Genomic DNA, 20,286 nt, shown 5'->3' with positions numbered 1-20,286 from the left:
GGAAATGAGGGAGGGGCAGGATGTAGCTCACTCTGACTACCTGGGAGGGTGGCAGGACAGGCAGTTAGTAAACACATCGCCTTCCACTCCTACCCAATACAGACTGCTGTCCCCAGTCGACCCTCAGGCTCATTGCCTGCTCTGCCCCAGTCCCTTCTGGAGCTGGTATCATGCCAACTGGACTCTAGGCAAGGCTCGCTGGCAACAGTAAGAATCTGAGTATGTTGGTCAAGCTCAGTAGCAGGCCTAGTAGGGCCGTCAGTTGTCATGGCTTGGTGAAAAGCCCAGTGCCCCCACAACTCTGTGCAACTGCTGTTGCTCAAGCATCTGTCTCAGACAAAACAAAAACATAAACCCAAATGATTGAGGTTAGAATACAAAATAACTGCTGAGAGCTGGGATGAGGAGAGGAGGCACATCCTTCTCAGACTAGAGCCACCTGTGCACCCTGCCTTCTGCTGCCTGGAGTTTGCTTCCTCCCACTGGGCTGTGGCTTGCAGGGCTGGAATCCAATCTCCACTGGGTGCCGGCAGCTGTAACCACTGCTGTCGGTTGCTGAAGCTCGCCTGCTGCCCTACAGAGGAGGTGCAGGATGGATCTTCAGTACCACGGGTCCGCCCGGTGCTGCTGATTGTAGAGCTGTAGTTTGATCTGATCTTTGATCTGACTCACGAGGATCATGGACAGCAGGATTCCCACCAGCTGGAAAAGGTAAGAAGGAATTGAGGCCTCAGCCATGAGTGATGGCCTTGTTTTCTCTGACTCAATCTTCCCAGTGCAGTCAGCACCTGCCCTTCAACAGTGTTAGTGCCTGAGTCCAGGTGCCCTCCCCCAAACTAAAGGAGTCTTTACAGAATTGTGGAACCACAGTTTTACAGGGTAAGTTACCTGGGGGATGGCCAGGCCCAGTGCCACACCACCAAGTACGAAGAGGTTGCTATGTATCCAATTGACCAATCTGTCAATACAGCCGTTGGTGTAGATGACTTTACTAGCTTCCAGGTAGTCAAGGGCCTGCATACCTTGGCCACACATGGTGTTGATCACTGCCTGGGGAGAGAGTTCAAAAGCCAAGTGGGACTCCCATTCCTAAAACTTTTTCTTTGGGGTCCTAGCTGATGGGCCTCCCACCCTTCCTAAACTCCTAAATTGTTAGAGAATACATGTGGAGGATGCTAGGTTGGAAATTGCTAAATGCAGACTTCCCTTCCTCTGGTGGTCTGAGTTCAGTTCTCCTTGCTTTAGAGACCTGGGCCTTCTGGGCTGCCAAGTGGGCTACAGAAGTGAAAGACTGACAAAGCCATCAGACTGCAGTGAAGAAAAACATCTGACGGCTGTTCTGCAGAACTGACTGGCTGAGCTAGGGGATGGAGATTCCCGATGGTAGCTGCTCTAATCAGAAAGTAACTCAGATCACTGTGAGAGGAAATAAGGCGGGAGGTGTGCTCACCTGGTTGGGGGTAGGCAAGCAACAGGAGTAAGGCACAGAACAGCGCTCACGGCTGGGGTTGTCTTCTGAACAGTTGAAATACATGTTCAGGGACCAGTCCTTGTAGGAAATCCCTCCACAGCAGCTGAACTGCAACAGAGCCCATCACATGGGTTAAAAATCCCCCACCTCTTACACTGAGGTGACACAGGGAACTCTCAAAGCAACCAAAAATCTATGGCAAGCTTCTACTTGTAAGTTCAAGGTGTGTTTAAACACAGCCTTGAAACTTTGAACTCAAGCTTTTCAGTGACCTTCACCTGAAGAAGTTTTCTCTTCTTAATTTCTATTACTTTATAGGTTTTGTTATAACTTCTTGTGTATATATTTTGTTTTACACACTCAACTATAAGCTCCTTGAGGGCAGTTTCTGGTTTTTCACTCTTGCATAGCATTTGTTGTTTAGTTGCTAAGTTGTGTCTGACTCTTTGTGACCCCATGGACTGTAGCTCGCCAGGGTCCTCCATCCATGGGATTTTCCAGGCAAGAATACTAGAGTGAGTTGCCATTTCCTTCTTCAGGGGATCTTCCCGACCCAGTGATCGAACCCATGTCTCCTGCATTGGCAGGCGGATTCTTTACTACTGAGTCACCAGGGAAGCATAGAGCCTGGCAAAAGGGTATGTTCCCCAAATACTGGCTGAAATAATTAAAGGATCAGTGCTACAAACATTTGTCTTAATGTAGAGAAAGCACAGGAGGGGACTCTTCAATGCTGTGGGCCCATAATTACACCATGAAAGCAAATAGGATCCAAGTTAAGGGTGTTATACCAAGTGAAGGGGAACTCAGCAGTGGTCTCAAAAGCACTTTTGTTTCAAAATATAACTTCTGACTCATAGCAGCATTATTCACAAGAGCCAAAATACAGAAGTGACCCAAAGTGTGCACCAAAAGACAAATGGATTAACAAAATGTGATATATATGTATGATGGAATATTATTCAGCCTTATAAAGGAAGGAAATTTTGGCACAACCCACAACATAGATGAATGCTGAAGACATGCTAAGTGAAACAAGCCAGTCACAAAAGGACAAACAGTATATTCATTGAGACAGAATTTCATAGAGACAGAAAATAGAACGGTGGTTTTTAGGAGGAGTGGGGAAATGTAGAGTTAGTGTTTAATGGGTATGGAGTTTCAGTTTGGGAAGAAAGTTTTGGAGATGGATAGTGATGATGGCTATACAACAGTGTAAATGTACTTAGTGCTACAGATCTGTACACTTAAAATGGTAAATTTGATATTATGTATATTTTACCACAGTTTAAAAAATGTAACTTTCTAATTGGTGATATTAAAAAAATCTCCCAGTTTCCCCCAGGAGTAACCACTTATAATGGTTTCTTTTATATCCTTCCATATTCCTTTTGTAAATATGAATACATATTCTTTCCTCTTTTACACAATTGGTAGATTACTATATATACTGTTCTGTGCCAGTAAAAGTACTTTTAAAGCTATGTGTAACCCTTTCCCAGAATCCATTACCTATGAGGTAATGAAAAAGCCCACAGACCTTGAGGGTGAGTTGTCTCTTGGGATAGCATTAACGTTTACCCATAGCTTCCCAGACCACTAGATGACCACCCCTCTCTCAACCCGTACCTCCTTCTGGCCAAAATCTATGAGGTTCTGAAGGTCCAAGTCATCTCGGTAGTGCACGATTGCATTATTGATAATCTCACTCACTTTGCCCCGCACCTGCCAGAAACATGAGGAGGGAGTCAGAACACAGGACTAGCCCCTAACCTGCTCCCCTGCAGAAACAGCAATAGACGGTGCTCATCTTTCTTTATTTAAGTCAACCTTGAAGTCAGAACCAAGTCCTAGCAGGGAAGAGGGCCAGTTCCGAAGCCCATGTATCCCTGGGCTCCCTGGTACCTGAGGGCAAGAAAACTGCTGATCTGCTGTTGCCATGTCTCAGAGCCGCATTTCAAGATAAGCCAATATTTATCCATTTCTGAGTACTATTACACAAAATACTTGACTGATGTAAAGCAGTGAAACTAGTTTGTCTGTGTGTTGAGGGGGTGGATTGTTTTTTAGTAGAAAAGGATTTACTGAGCTAAGACACTGACCTCTAGTGGACATAAGAGAATTGCATCTCTTTCAGTTCAGTTCAGTCATTCAGTCGTGTCCAACTCTTTGCCATCTCATGGACCACAGCACGCCACCCAACTCCCAGAGTTTACCCAAACTCATGTCCATTAAGTCGGTGATGCCATCCAACCATCTTATCCTTTGTCGTCCCCTTCTCCTCCTGCCCTCAATCTTTCCCAGCATCAGGATCGTTTCAAGTGAGTCAGATCTTTGCATCAGGTGGCCAAAGTATTGGAGTTTCAGCTTCAACATCAGTCCTTCCAATGAACACCCAGGACTGATCTCCTTTAGGATGGACTGGTTGGATCTCCTTGCAGTCCAAGGGACCCTCAAAAGTCTTCTCCAACGTTTTTGAGTACAGATCTTTTCTCTGTATCATTTTTAGGATTTTACTAAGTCAGAAGGACTAGGACACTCTGAATTGACTCAGTGGCTCTCAATTTCATAGTTTTTAAGCATGCTCTCTTCCTTCCTGCTTCATTACTTTTCTCAAAATTTCTTATCCATAGTCCTATACTCTGCCCCTGGCAATCATCTGCCCTTTCGGAAAGAAATTCTGGTTTTTAATTAAAAGGGTTGCCACTGAATGGCAGACCATTTCTAGATATGGTGAGAACTGTTCAAAGTCTTGTTTACTTCCCCCTTTTCTTACTTTTGTTTTTCCCAATAAATAATTTTAAAAATAAAAGGCTCTTCATGTCCGTGACCGACTTGATAACTGAATTTTACTCAATCGTTTGCATTAAAGTTTGCAGACTATTTTAACTTTGGGTTCATAGAATTAATTTCCCTGTTGGCCTCTCAGACTGTCAGAGGAAAACACCTTACAATCTTGAAGTCCTCTTTAAATATGGTGACTTTAAAGTGCATTCATTTATCCCTAAGGACAATCTTTCAAAGGCTAATGCTCCTCAGGGGAAGGACCACTGTGGTTAATTAGTCAGGCTGAGCACAGGCAGGAACCTTCCCTTCCTCCCTCTGGTTCACATCTGAGTAGGCCTGTGACTCCCAGAGTTACCTTGTCTGAGAAGACGAAGCCCAGGACCCCAGCTGCCAGTTGTAGCAGGAACACGACGGTGAGACAGAGAGAGAACTGTGGGGGAGCAGGTGGCAAAAGGAGACAGTCTGTTACCGCGCTGGGCGGGGGTTTCCCAGGGCCACAGGGACACTTCTCCCAGACACCCCCCACCCCACAGTGTGGGGCAGCTGCCTCTGGGATGCTGTCCTGGGGGTGCTTGCCCTTGCTGGGTTACCTGGGCTGAGCTCTACAGGGAGGAGTGGCCAGCACAGACCAGGGGGCAGCAAGGGACAAAAGAAACTGAAAGGTTTCAGGAAGGAGAAGCACAGGGAGTGGCCCGGGCCTTCCCAGGGGGCGCCCCTGACCACTCACCGTCTGCAGGAGGCAGATGTTCTCGCGGAGAGATCCGATGCAGCCGCAGAAGGTGAGCAGGAACATGAGGATGCCCACCACGATCAGCAGGATGGCCGGGTCCACAGCCAGGCAGGCCAGCGCCGCCTCTGGGGGAGGGGCTCTCAGTCTGAGCTGGTGCCCACTGAGCAGGGTGCCAGGGGTGGGGTGGGGTGCCCCCAGAACTGTCCTCCTCCCCTGGTGGGGGACTCTCCAATGTGGCTAGGAAAAGGTTACAGGGAGCAGTACTGCCCTCCCACGGGGAGAACACCAAGGGCCCAGAACAGTCTGTGGCCTTTAATTTGAGGAACTAACAAAGTAAGAGCCTTTATTCCCAGGCTTGAGAGAGGAGGAACCATTTTCGCTCCAGAAAAGAATTAGAATGGCATTAGGCTTGCTGGCTTTTGCATATTCTGTTTCCTGGAGACTTCGTGTAGAGGAATAGGAATGGAGGTTGAGTTTCTCCTGAACAGAGTGAAGGGAGGGCTGAAGCCTCTGGGTAGTCTTTGCACCCAGAAGCCTACCTTCTTCCCTAGATACGCCCTAAGCCTAAAATGCAGGCAGATCTCAGAAGATTCGCAGGAGCTCGGGGAAATCCAGAACTGGCTTGGGTGGCCAGGTGGAGTAAGCCGCCAGGATTTGGCTAGAGGGTGGCGGCCTCCTATAGCTCCATAGCTTCTGTGAGGAGGAGGGGTGAAGGGCCAGGGCTGAAAGAGGCAGAGGAGAAAGGGGCAGGCAAGAGTCAGGGGGAGATGGACAGAACTGTAGCTCACCTGCGTGCTTCATCAGCCGAGCGTAGACGCCCACAGCCACCATCACCATGGAAATCACCTGTGGAGACAGGGAAGGAGCCACACACTGAGGTTTTGGAAACCGGGGAGCCCTGAGTAACCTTGGAGGAGAGGAGGAGGATGACGACTCTTCCTGGACCAGAAATGAGCATCTTCCCCACCCCCCTCCCCCTAGTGATGCTGTTGATAGAATCCAGCAGGGCATTACCTCCATGAAAAGCGTGTATCAGGATGATCACGTTTAATTCTCACAACACAGTTATCTGGTGAGGCAGCTATTCTCCCCATCTTACTGATGAGGAAGTTAAGGCAATGCAAGGTTAATACAGAAGAGCAGTTAGGAACATGGGCTTCAGAGTGAGGAGGAGCTAAGCCCATGCTGGACAACCCTCTGAACTTCAGTCTCCGTATCTGGGAGTCTATTTGTTTTCGTGGTCGTCGCTCTTTTGGCTGTGTCAGGTCTTCGTTGCTGTGTAGCTGCAGTGAGCGGAGGCTGCTCTTTGTTGCGGTGCATGGGCTCCTCACTGCTGTGGCTGCTCTGCTGCACAGCACAGGCTCTAGGCGCACAGGCTCAGTAGTTGTGGCTCTCAGACTCTAGAGCGAGGGCTAAGTAGCTGTGGCACAGAGGCTTAGCTGCCCTGAAGCATGTGGAATCTTCCTGGACCAGTGATCAAACCCATCTCCTCTGCACTGGCAGGTGGATTCTCAACCACTGGACCAGCAGGGAAGTCCCTGAGGATGGGCATTTAAAACAACTATATCTAATAAGATTACTGTGAAGATGAAATAAAAGAATGCATGAAAAGCATTTAACAAGATGCCTAGTAATAAATATTATCTATCATTACTAATTGGGGCTTCTCAGGTGGCTCAGTGGTAAAGAATCTGCCTGCCAAGCAGGAGATGTGAGGGTTTGATCTTTGTGCTGGGAAGATCCCTCGGAGAAGGAAATGGCAACGCACTCCAGTATTCTTGCCTAGGAAATTCCATGGACAGAGGAGCCTCATGGGCTGCAGTCCATGGGATCACAAAAGAGTCAGACACGACTTAGCGACTAACAACAAATCATTACTAATGATTAACTTGCCCGGGGTCACATAGAAACTGTGAAGTTCTGAATTTGAATCCAACTACTTCAAAGAGAAGGTCTTCAAGCTGAAGCAGGCCTGAGTAGATGCTCCCAGGTCTCTAACCCTCTTGGAGGTCAACGTGGTGTCAAATGTAAAAATGAAAGTGCAAACCAGAGTGGAAGAATGCTTGCACATGAATGCCTTGGTGTAAAATAGCAGAACTACCTTACAAAGAAAACTTTATAAAGTCTGATTCCAGGGTGTGGGAACAGAGAAGTTTAGACCTTTCAAACTTCCTGGCTTCTCTCTGAGAAAACAAACCCATCAAAGACCACCAGGGCTCCCTAAAGGGGCTTTCCCTGTGCCCTTGCCACAGGCCTCCAGGAGTGCAGGGTGACCCCATGTGCGCACCCTTCCTTTATGCCCAGTTCCCAGGCTGGTGCTAAGCAGCAGCTGGCTGTCACCATGGCAATAGCTGGGGCCACACTCTGGCTGGAGGGAGTTCTCAGCAGGAACTTGACCAGTTCAGTGGGGAAGGACAGGGCTGGCTGGACTCCACTGTCCTGCAAGACAGAGACCAGCTGGGAAGAAACATCTTGGGGCTTTGGTGGGAGAAGGGAATTGAGCCCCTATAGCAGGACAACAGGTCAGACTAGTCCCTCAATAGAGATTTTCTTTAGTGAACTCTACCAGCTGGCGCATTCAGCAGGAAATGGGAAAACCTTGTCTAAAACCATGTCTTTTAAGACCCTTCTCCTTGGTCCCCAATCGTTTGACATCACCTCTGCCTCAGGGCCCCATGCGTTATGTGCTGGCCCTCACACTCTGTGTCCAGGAGCGAGGGAGCTGCTTGCAGAGAGCTGTGGGAGGGGCTGGAGGTGCCAGCTGGCTTCTTATCCCACACCACAGCCAGGCTCAGGGAGCAAGGGGCAGTGGGTGGGAGGTGAGGAAAACCCACAACAGAGATCCCGGTCATCCCGCAGACCCAGAGACACAAGCCCTTTGCCAGAGCGATCAGGCATCTCTGTCTGCCCTTTAAAACTCACCACAGCCAATTCTGGTTCTGAACATCACTTTACTGAGTCATTTAAAAATATGTATCTGCTCTTTATTTAAACAGGCTCCTTACTGTTTTTTCACATGTTAAATTTTCACTGGGGTGTATAACTTTTCACAGAGAAAGTCTCTGATTAAATCCCCACACAGCTAAAACAAGAAAGGGAGAGTAAAGAGATGCCATGTGTCCCAGGGTAAGTACATTCCATGGGTGGGCTTTTAATGATAGCAGCTATTCTGTCTCTATCTGCTGTAGGTAGAACAGTGTTCCCCCCAAGAGATATCCTGTCGTAATTCCCAGAACCCGTGAAAATGCTACCTTACATGGCTGTGCAAATGTGATTCACTTAAGGACCTTACGATAGGGGGATTATCCCAGTTGGCCCAATATAATCACAAGGAACCTTATAAAAAGGAGGCAAGAGGGTCAGAGTAGAGGAGGAGATGTGTATGAGAACAGAAGCAGGGGCTGAAGTGTGTGCCATAAGCCAAGGACCATGAACAGCCTCTAAAAGCTGGAGAAGGCAAGGAACTAGATTCTTCCTTAAAGCCTCCAGAGGGAATCATGCTTCTCTGATGTCTTGATTTCAGCTCAATGAGACCTGTTTTGGACTTCTGACCTCCAGAACTATAAGAAAACTAATTTGTGTTATATTAAACCATTCAGTTTGTGGCAATTTGTTAACAACAGTAATAGGAAACAAATACACTCTCCAAATCCAATTCATCAGCTGTTATGTAGGAGACACTCAGGACTGCAAAGATGAGCAAGATGTGGTCCTTGCCCTTAAGGAGACGTATCTGTTACGTGGGAGGGGGCAAGAGCGTCTATAGCCTGCTGTTGCTGCTAAGTTGCTTCAGTTGTGTCTGACTCTGTGCGACACCATAGACGGCAGCCCACCAGGCTCCCCTGTCCCTGGGATTCTCCAGGCAAGAACACTGGAGTGGGTTGCCATTTCCTTCTCCAGTGCATGAAAGTGAAAAGTGAAAGTGAAGTCGCTCAGTCGTGTCCAACTCTTAGCGACTCCATGGACTGCAGCCTTCCAGGCTCCTCTGTCCATGGATTTTCCAGGTAAGAGTACTGGAGTGGGGTGCCATTGCCTTCTCCATCTATAGCCTAAGGCAGTGCTTTTTGATGTTGGCTGCCATTAGAATGGTGGGGGAGGGTGGCATGGAGAACTTCAAAATTCCTGATGCCTAGGCTACACCCCAAACCAAGTATGTCAGAATCTCTGGCATTGGAACCCAGGTCACAGTGTTCCTGAATGCATTCCATGTGATTCCAACATGCAGCCAAGTTCGAGAACCACCAGCCTCAAGCACACTCAGCCAGGGATCTAGGGCAGCAGATGCTGGTTATGTGAAAAAGAAAGTTAAGACATTAATATGAGCATGAATATTTAATGTCATTAATGATCCTGCTTGCTTGGAAGCTCACTAGCTACCTCTGAAATTCTGCATTTCTGTCATTGATCTGCCCCTTTATCCTGGAGTCACAGCTTGCTCTTTCACACTTCTATTCCTGACCACATCTCCCACCTTGAATTCCTCAGAGCTGCTGCCATTCCAAAGTGAGTACTGCTGTTATTAGCTTAGCATTTGAGAGCTGAATAGAAACTTAGGAATGAGCCCGGCCACTCCCTTTTTTATGTTTGTTTTAATAGATGAGGCCAAAAGAGCAAAATGATATTTGACCAAGTGCACATGGGTGCAGTGGCAACATCTGGACTAAACCTCATTTCCAGTCTCAGTTGGGTACCGTCTACACCATATCAGTCTTTGCTGCAGAATCCTTGTAACATCCCACAACATCACCAGTGACCTCCTTTCATGATGAGAATGGAGATAAAGACACTTCTCTTCCTAGAATAGCTTTTCATATTCTGGCTAGAATGAAGCCTCACTGGAAACTTTCAAACGCTAGACACAGTTTTTAAAATAGCTGAGTCCAGCCAAGGGCATGTTCCTGAAGAGTTGTCCATCAAATTATATAAAATAATTTGCCCGCACCAGTACCTTTATCCTTATGTAAGGTGAGTAATCACCTTATAATGAAAATAGCCATCCGCTGGGCTCCTTGGAGAAATGGCTGATCCTAGGACTGGGGCAGGAAATAGGTAAGTCTGGAGCACCTTGTGGTGCCAGAAGGTAAGGAAACGCTCAAAAATAAAAAACAAAACCCCACATTGGTGTGGCTGTGCCAAAGAGATATCAAAATAGAAGAGTATGGAATTGTTACCCCAAATATAAAGTAAATATCCGTGAGTCTATGCTGATATAAATGACTTAATAAATGGGAGAGAAAAGACAAATCTCTCACACAGAATTCCAAATATTTTATGGAGGTACTGCAGCATCTGGAGAAGGTCTTGGCAGCCCACTCCAGTATCCTTGCCTGGGAAATCCCATGGACAGAGGAGCCTGGCGAGCTGCAGTCCATGGGGTCACACCGAGTCGGATATGACTGAGTGACTATCACTCACTGCAGTGTCAGGGAGGTGGAACACCTTCCAAGTGTGGGCTGCACACAGTAACTTCTTTTCAAAGAGAACAGACTGCCAAAGGGTGGGGAAAAGACTAACTTTACAGTGGAGAAGCCTAGCTCCCTCAGCCGGGTGATCGAGGTCAACATCAGCACAGGTCAGTGATATATGAGATTATGTGAAATGGCACTTCCCTTCCATGGTCTTCCTTCCCCAAACCCATGACCCCAGTATAATTATAAGAAAACATCAGGCAAGTCCCAGTAGAGGGACAAGATGATCAGTACTCCTCCAAACTGTCAAAGGCTTCAAAAACAAGGAAATTCTGAGACACTGCCACAGCCAACAAAAACCTAAGGAGACATAACAGCTAAATGAAATTTGGTATCCTGGATGGGATCCTGGAACACAAAAGGGCATTAAGTAAAAACTAAGGGAAGCTGAATAAAGCAGGGAACTTAATGGAATGAATGTTTCGGGTTGGCTGGAAAGTTCATTCCAGATTTTTCCTGTGCCTGCTCAGCTGTGTCTGACTCTTTGAGACCAACCCCATGGACTGTAGCTGACCAGGTTCCTCTGTCCATGGAATTTTCTAGGCAAGAACACTGGAATGGGTTGTCATTTCCTACTCCGGGAGATCTTCCTGACCCAGGGATCGAACCTGTGTCTCTTGAGTCTCCTGTGTTGGCAGGCAGATTCTTTACCACTGGGCACCCTGGGAAGCAGCATCATACCATGTAAGATGTTAATAAACAAGAGACACTAGATGTGGGGTACACGGGAACTCTCTGTACCATCTTCTCAAAGTTCCTGTAAAACTAACAGTTCTAAAAAATGAAATCTATTTAAAAAAAAAAAGTCACCCTCAATTTGTTAGTCGTGTAAATCCATACTTTGTAATATCACATTTTCTTAAACTGGGATTCACTTGCCTACAGTTTTACAACCTTTAACCAGGGTGTTTTCTCCTTACACCAAAAAAATGGCCGTAGAACTTAAAAATGTCCAGGTGACAGGACACTGAGAAGCTACAGTGCTCTCTTGGTATACCGTATGCAATCTTGACGTAGTAGATTCTTTTTCAAGCTTTAATATGGTACTACTGCTATCTAATTTATATTCATATTTAACTTTGCTCAATTATCCCAATAATGTCCTTTATAACTGCTTTCCCCCCCTTTTTTCCTGATTCAGCTTCCAGTCAACGACCATGTATTTAGTGATCCATGCATCAAGTCTCCTTTAGCTTGGAACAGTTTCACAGCTTTTTTTTCTTTTCTTTGTATTTGGTTTCTCAAAACACTGACTTTTAAAAAATTGTGGTAAAGTACATATACCACAAAATTAACCATTTTAAAGGGTACAGTTCAGTGGCCATAAGTACATTCATATTGCTGGGCAACCACCACCATTATCAGGCTCCAGGACAGTTTCTTCACCCCAAATACAACTCCTGTACCCATTAAATGGTCACTCCCCACTCCCTCCACTCCTCCAACCCTTGGCAACCACAGACCTGCTGTGTCTATGGTTTTGCCTGTTCTGCACATTTTCTATAAATGGAATCATATGATATGTGGCCCTTGGTGTCAGTCTTCTAATGTTTCCAAGGTTCGTCAGTGTTGTAGCATGTATCAGGACTTCATTACCTTTTAAGGCCGAGTAATGTCCCACTGTATGGATAGAACCCAGTTGGTTTTTCCATTCATCTGCTGATGGACATGTGGGTTATTTCCACCTTTTGGCTACTGTGAATAGTGTTGCCATGAATATCCATCTACAAGTTTTTGTTTGAGTACCTCCTGTCTGCTATTCTCTTGGGTATAGACCCTGGAGTGGAATTGCCAGGTCGTAGGCTGCAGTCCATGGGGTCGCACAGAGTCGGACAAGACTGAGCGACTTTACTTTCACTTTTCACTTTCATGCACTGGAGAAGGAAATGGCAACCCACTCCAGTGTTCTTGCCTGGAGAATCCCAGGGACGGGGGAGCCTGGTGGGCTGCCGTCTATGGGGTCGCACAGAGTCGGACATGATTGAAGCAACTTAGCAGCAGCAGCAGCAGCAGGGTAATTCTGTGTTTAATTTTTTGAGGTGCTACCAAACTTTTTCCACAGTAGCTACACCATTTCACATTCCCACCAGCAATGTACGGGATTCCAATTTCTCCACATCATTGCCAATACATGTTCTGATATTTTTCCTTATGATACTGACTTTTTTTTTTTTTTTTTGGTAAGTCCAGGCCAGTGGTTTGGCTTAACGTTTGGATGTTGGATTGTTTCTCCCCAGTCTGATCCAGATGATGTATTTTTGATAGGAGTATTAACATAGATAATGTGTCCTTCTCAGTATGTCACGAGAGGAAACAACATACTAATTTCTATCCTAGAAATAAGGAGCAATTTTACTAACAGATGATTTGATTGTTAGCCACATGTCTCAGCATCTCATAAAATAGTATGGCAATACTCTAAATAGTTTCCTAGTTTTCCAGAAGGCTTGCTGCTAATGTGTCCTCTTCCCTGTGCCCTTGACGGCAGATAAGCAGCTGTGGTCTTGGAGAGAAGATGGGAGATAACAGAAAACAGAGAAAAGTCACTCCATTACTTGACCTTTTTTTCCCCCTGTAAATCAGGAAAAGACAAGTCATGAACTGATGTTTGTGAGGAAAACCCTTATTCCAGCCCTTGGCACACTAATTCACAGCCATCAGCACCAAGTGGGAAGGGCCCCCAGGTAAGGTCCTGGACAAGAGATCTACTGCCTCGAATGTCCGTTACAGGCAGATTAGCTCTTGAGTCTGTTTCCATTGGATTAAAACCAATGCAATGTGAAAAGCTCTGAGAAGTGGACCTGGGGAAGGTCCTCAGACAACAGTGGAATCTCTGTTCCTATGATATATAGGAAACATCTCTGTAAACTATAAAATATAACGACACCATTAATCATCATCACCTTCTGGCTAACAGCAGGAATGTGAGCAGGGGCATCTGAGGCTGAAGGAAGTCAGGTTCAAGGTTGGCCCTGGCCTAGACTGAGTCCCCACACACCTGTCAACTGTCAGGAGAAGCACTCATCCTAGCTCTCCAAGTCCTTCCCCAACAGGTGACCTTGACGAGCCAATTCTAACAACGATGGTAATAGCTACCTTTTTTCCAGGGCTAAAGGGCCAGGTACTGGACTAACCACTGTATACACACTATGACCACAAGACCAAGAGAGTGGTAGGATCTCCAGTTTATAGAACTGATGTTGGGAGAATTTACTCGGTTAGTGAGTGGCTAAAGTGGGACTGGAAGGTATGTCCATATGGCTCCAGAGCCTCATGACCTCGGTCACATAGCTGCCTCCTGCTCTGCCTCACAGCAGCTCCAGGGCATGTGTGTTCACTTCAGGGCCTCCTGTGAGGTGGGAAGGAGCTGCCTGCCGTTGTCTTGGGTGAGCAGCTGGTAATCTCCAAACGGCGGGGCTCAGGCCGGGGAAGTAAAATAGCATCACGAGGGCCCTGCAGGACCCAGAGGGAAGTCCTGGAGCTGCGCCTGAAAGGGGCCAATGGGGCATCACCACTAGGGCCCACCAGCCCCCGAGAGGAAGCCTGGCCTGTCCACCTTCCACGTTCTAAAGTCCAATCTAGGGGCTTCCCTGGTGGTCCAATGCTTAAGACTTTGCCTTCCAATGCAAGGGGCGTGGGTTCAATCCCTGGTCAGGGAGCTAAGATCCCACATGTCTCATGGCCAAAAAACCAAAACATAAAACAGAAATCAGAATGTAACAAATTCAGTAAAGACTTTTATTAGTAAAAAATGGTCCACATAAAATCTTGAAAAAAAATTTTCTAATTAAAATAAAAAGCCTAGTCTGCATGAACTGGGTGGATCTGTTTCACCTTTTCTTTGGAATGAATCTTTCCCTCTCTTTTCTTGATGGTGGCAGTGGGAGACAGCTGGGAGTAGAGTGATTCCCTGCATGGGGCTCAAACCACTGTCCCCTCCACCCCCTGCCAGAAGGATGTTGGGAGGGAGGGGTCTGCACCTCCCGCTTCTCAGTCCTTTCTGTCCTTATTTCTGGATAAAGTCAAAAAAATCATAGCCTGCGAGCCCTAAAGCAGGGCCCCTTCTCTCACTACCTGGGATCTGCACACACCAGTCCTTCAGCAGCCATCCTGGCACCACTGTTCTGGGATTTCTAAGGTGGCAACTCTCCATGTGGGACTGACTGTTGGCTCTCTCCCCTTGGATAGGATGGAATTGTCCAGCTGGAGTGGAGTCCCTAGGGCTCTTCCCTCGGATGGAGTGCAGTCCACAGAGCTCTTTCCTCTCCAACGTCTGGGCCAACCTTTAGCTCCTTTTAGGCCATGGCTGGTTTTGGTTCTCCAAGGTTATAAATGAGAAAGGGAAGTTCACAAGGGCTCATAGTGGTATAAACCCTCAGACTCACAGCCTGGAGTCGCCAGCCTGACATATAGCTTGCTATCGCAACTCTAAGAGATGCTTCTCTTTTATCCTTTTTAAAAGCTGCTTGAAGTCTATGATTTTCTACTTGGTACAAGGCAAACAGAGCTATTTAGGGAGTTAAGAAGGCATGTGTGTGACCTGACAACAAAGAGTGTGGTTCTGTCTTCATTCTTGGTGGTGGTGGTGTTGTTTTATAAAAAATAATGTGATAATTCGTTTATTGCAGCCTGCCTAGTCTATAGGGAAAGGAGGGAAAAAATGGGGAAGGAAATGGGCTCTATCTCCTAACATGTTTAGGTGGGGGGGTGTGGGGTGTGGGGTGTGGTGGGTGGTGTGTGTGTGTGTGTGTGTGTGTGTGTGTGTGCACGCACGCGCACTGGGCACTCAGGAGGGGGTGGGGTGGGGTGTGTGTGTGCGTGCGTGCATGCGTGCCTGCACTTGCATGGTGGTAAAGGTGGGGGTGGTGTGGGCAGGAAGGGACCCGGGCACTCAGGAGGGGCTTTTGCCAGGCTCAACGCCTGATCATTTCCTCGTGGCTTCCGAGCCAGACTACAACAGATAGTGCTGAAGGTGGTTTGGGGCGGGGGGGTGGGGGGGGGGGGCATTCTGAATCCCCTGGGGATTCCAATACAGTGGAAGTAGGTGGGAAAGTGAATTTCTTGAAGGAGATACCTCATCAGAACCCTGGATCAGCCCAGGGAAGACCTGGATGGGTCCATGTGTGCTGTGGGCAGTATCAGGCATGGCCCTGAGGGAGACGATGGAGGCCATGGCTGCCATTTTTTCTGACCTGGCTTGAGGGAAGGGTGCCAGGCCCACTGCAGAAGAGAACACAGGCTGCAACCCCAATTAAGAATTAAGGATGCTTGAGGACTTAAGGTTGTGTTTCATCCTGACAGACTAGTGTCCATAAGAAGGGAGGAAGGGCATCCTGATTCCACCCCGTAGGCTCTGACCCCTTGTTCACCACTCAATAAACATTCAATAAGTACCCACTCTCTGCCAAACGCAGCTGGGTGCTGAGAATCCAGAAGTAAATAAGGCAGTCTCTATCCTCAGGAGCCTAGAGGGGGAGATATAAAGAAATGCATAATTGGGGCACAGGTGAAAAAAAAAAAATCTGACCATCAAAACGTGCGCAAGGTGAGCCCTGAGGCATCGCCTCTAAGGAAGGCTCCGCTGAGACACAGGGGCAGGAGAGGTGAGCTTCTAGGCTTTGCCTGACTCAAAAGTTACGCCAACTGCTGCCCTGGGTGGGAAAAGGATCAGCAAGGAGGGAGATGCTTGCTGTGGGCAGCACTGAAAATGCTCCTGCCAACATATGCCCAAGCTGACAAAGCATGGTGTATCAGCCCACTGTCTTCCCTTTGCACAGACAGACAGAAGGTTGTATTCAGTCATGTCCAACTCTTTGTGACCCTATGGACTGTAGCCCACCAGGCTCCTCTGTCCATGGGATTCTCCAGGCAAGAATACTGGCATGGATTGCCATTTCCTTCTCCAGGGGATCTTCCTGACCCAGGGATCAAACCCGGGTCTCAAGTCTCCTGCACCGCAGGCAGATTCTTTACCAACTGAGCCACTAGAAAAGCCCTCATTCCCTCTGCACAGAGCTGTCTAATACAAGCAGGTAAGGAAAGTCAGCTACTACTTCTTTTTTTTTTTTAAGTCAGCTATTTCTTAACAGAAAGACTAAACTATAACTTCTGTGATCCTGGGGCAATTCTCCAAGCCACGGAATCCTAACAATCAGTAACCCAGCTGCACAATTCTAGGAAGAAAACCAGAACTCCTAGGCAAAAGAGGAATTGAGATTTGAAGCATGAACAGAAGGAACAGGTCCTGGTCCCATAGGGGCCAGGAGCTTTCTGATTCAGACTCCAAATGCCCCAAGGGTCAGGGCTCCTAGAGAAGTAGCACGGATAACCACGGCCACCACGGTCACCACTGCATGTGAGTCCAGATGATGCCTTCCCAGTGTGCCCCAGGCACAGATGCAAACACCATCCATCCACACCTCCCCAGCACCCGGCCAGAACATACGCTCTGCCTGGAATAGGAGTTGGCTGACAATCCCAACCATGGGTGCCTCCTGAGTAGGAAAGGGGAGCTTCATTGGGATAGTGGAGGAACCTAAAAAAAGAAATCACCATAATCAGTCCCTAAAGGGGGATGGGAAGAAAAATGACCCCTGATCTGGGGAAACAGCTCTTCATCTCCAGGTGACCATAAGTGGGATTAACTCCATGAGTCCAGACCTGGGGGAGAAGTGGCATTCAGTAACGCCAAAAAAATACTGTCCCCTGGGAAGGTTGATGTCCCAAGGGTCCCAGGACACAAGAAAGATGCATCCTTAGAGCTAGCCCCAGGTCTAGAAGAAAGAAAACAGTCCCCAGAGTGACACACTCCTCTTTAAATAGTTCACAGAGGCAGAAAAAAATTTCTCCTTTAGAGGAGAAAGCTTAAGGACAGAGACACACATATATTGGCTTGGGGTCACACAGTAAGTTGGTGCCAGAAAGAAATTGGGCCTCTTGTCCTTCAGTGTGCTATTTCTAGTGCCTCTGACTTTTTATGAGTCTCAAGTAGGGCCAAGAAGGGGTGCTTCTCTAATTTGGGATGGTGCCAGCTTTGTTAGCCAGGTCCTCTGACCTTGAATGAAGCATTGGAACCAAGAAAAACGGGTCTATGGAGCCAAACTCTCTCCCTTGCTGTGACCTCTCAAAGTCACTTATCTGGTAAAAGGGGTAGAGTGGGGGAAGTCCAGGAAAATGACCGTGAAGGCAAGTGTAACAGATGCACCCAGCTGTTGCCTCTAGGGTGCACAGATAAGGGTGAAGTGCCAAAGGCTTCAACGGAGTTGCACGCAAAGTCATGACTGACAGAGGAAGTTAGAACAAGGACCTGAGTTCCCTGGGATGCTAGTGCTGGCTCTAAAGATGGCATGTCATTAGCCTGGCACACTCAGTGGGCATGTAAGAGGGTTCTCTGGAATTTGCCTTTAGGTGTGGGGCTTCCCCTTAGGACATCCCCCAGCCTGACAGAGTGGTGGTGAGATTTTCTTCCCTGGCCACCAGCTGAAACGGGCATTGACTAGTTAACTACTAATACTGCTAACACCCCAGCGACAGCAGCAACCAAGGACTTCCCCTGTGATTCAGTAGAGAAATCACCAGGTCAAGCCCACTAACCCCCTTTTTGACATAGGATAAAAGAACATCGCTATGGTTTGGCTTTCTTATATATAAAATGCAGAGTTCTAGACAAGATGTCTTCTAGTTGGTTTTTTTTTTTTCCAGTTGCCGAACTGAAAATTTGTTAGGAGTTCAAACTTCTTTTCCTAGTACAATGGCTGAGAGTCAGCCGTCATCACCACCCTCTGGGATTTCTCTCATTTTTCCTAACAGGCTGGCACTTATGTACTTTGTGTCTGTTCACACCATGGCCCCCGAGAAACCTTTCCAGCAACTGGCTTAGCTGCCTAGTCTGCTCCTTCTCCTAGGAAACGTAGACTCCTCCCTCCTGCAAGTCTGAACTTTAGGTCTCAAGCAGAGGTGGGCAAGTGTAATGGACTCCTAGAGCAGCAGCAGCTCTGGTGTTGGTGCTTGAAGAGAAACTGGGGAATGTGAGGGGGCTGGGGATGGATCTGCCCATGTTCGCAAACCCAGAGAGGCTCAGGGGCTCTCGAGACATGAAACAGGATTGAGCTAGCATTTCATGATCTGGCCCAGCCGCATTCTCAGCTCCAACAGAGAATTTCCAGCATCCTTGATCATGCTGGGTTTGATTTTTATGGAGGAGGAGACTGAGGCCCACAGAGGTGAACATATTGCCCAGGTTACTCAAGTCAACAATTGAAGGCAGACTGGGGGTAGGAATCGAGGCAGCCCCAGTCCGACATTTTCTACTTTTTCAGCTCCAATCAGAAGATTCTGAAAGGACCCCTGGACTTCTCCCCCCGTCCAACATGGGGTCTATTTAAAGAAGCGAAATAATATCAAACTCCAGGGGATGGAGCCTGGTCCTGAGAAAGGTGGGTAAAGTTTGGGAGAGTTCTGGGAAAAACATCCACACCTGGAGGCCATTCCGGTCTTTTCTCAGCCTTTGGAGAGAGGGGAGGAGGGAGGGCGGCAGAGGCCTGCAAAAAAAGGAAGAGGCGAAAGCCCCTGAACCCATTCTCTCTGAGGGAAGGGAGAGGAAAGGTCTAGGTTCCCCACTTCTTCTTTTTTTCTTTGCCAGCAGGGCCTCCCAGCCCCCAAGCCTGAAAAATCCCCCAATCGTGAATCTATTAAGGGTCTGCCTGTGCCAACAGGAAAACCCGCTCCTCCCGCTCAAACCCACCCTTTTAGCCTGACACAGACCCTCATCCGAAGCCGAGAGAATACCCATAAAGCTTTACCGAATCCCTTGCATTCCCTCCACCCCAACATCCTCTGCAGTCAAGGAGCCACTGGGGTGTCCCCGCCTAGGATAAATTACCCGAAAGTGCGATTTTTCCAGAAAACTAGACAGTGCCGCTCACCACGTTCGCCTTGAACCGGGCATCCGGGAACGACCCCTCCTCAGCGCTGGCAGCCCACTCAACCCTCCAGGGAGTGCCCTGCAGCCCAGGTGCCCCTATAACCCCCAAGACTCACCCAGAAGAGCATGTTGAAGAAGAAGAGCAGGTATTTCACCAGCGGGCTGACGAAGGAGAAGTCCTCCCCATAGGCGGCCGGCGCCCCGGGTCTCCGGGCCATGGTCCAGCCGCCGCTGCCCCCGGGGGCCTATCTCCTCACGGCGGCCGGCCCACCTGCGCGCTCCGCGCCGGGAGGCATGAGCTGCACCACCGCCGGAGCCTAAGCGGCGGGGGAACTGCGCCGCGGCGGGAGGTGCCCGCGCCGTGCGTCCGGGAGAAGCGCGGGCCGGGGAACGGCGCCGCCACTGGAGCCGCCGGGAGTCGCGGGAGCTGCCGCTGGCAGCATGAGCGGCGGAGACTCCGCTGCGGCCGGAGGACCAGCCTGGCCCGCCGGGCTCCCAGGAAACCGGGCCCGCCCTCGACCGCCCATTGGCTCGTCTGCCGAAGCCTGACTTCTCATTGGTCGATCTCTGATGTCACTAAGTATCCAACCATCCCTCTTTTCCGAGAGGCGGGGGAGACACCTGTTCAGTGAGGGACAACTTGTTAAAGGGTCAGCCGTTCCGCCTCCTCCCCGGAGAAGGAAAGCATCCAGGCTACAGCTACTCAAGGGAAAAAAAGATGAGAAGGAACGCACACTGCCATCACACACCCATGTCCTCTACCCAGTTGCTGTGCATATATGCAAACACACATACGTTAAAATCAACAAGTACATACACCATATGTTAAGCAATGCGTTGAAAGCCGTGGGAATACAAGAGAGCAGAAGAAATCCACCCCTCACGCCGGGCTAGGGGGCTGATGACA

The 20,286-nt window shown here is 48.4% G+C and overlaps 1 protein-coding gene across 1 annotated transcript; it reads right to left on the bottom strand.

Moving 5' to 3' along the window:
- Positions 1-600: 600 nt before the first annotated feature.
- Positions 601-19,597, bottom strand: TSPAN33 (tetraspanin 33). Its single transcript, XM_068973357.1, has 8 exons — positions 19,496-19,597; positions 5,777-5,834; positions 4,986-5,113; positions 4,614-4,688; positions 3,101-3,196; positions 1,451-1,579; positions 889-1,050; positions 601-702 (listed from the first exon to the last, which is right to left on the bottom strand). Exons 1-8 carry the CDS (start codon positions 19,595-19,597, stop codon positions 601-603), a joined length of 852 nt encoding a protein of 283 aa, XP_068829458.1.
- Between the last annotated feature and the right edge of the window lie 689 nt (positions 19,598-20,286).

The sequence above is a fragment of the Capricornis sumatraensis genome, chromosome 5, assembly GCF_032405125.1.
Source record: "Capricornis sumatraensis isolate serow.1 chromosome 5, serow.2, whole genome shotgun sequence".
Taxonomy (NCBI): domain Eukaryota; kingdom Metazoa; phylum Chordata; class Mammalia; order Artiodactyla; family Bovidae; genus Capricornis; species Capricornis sumatraensis.
This window is presented reverse-complemented; position numbering and strand designations above follow the sequence as displayed.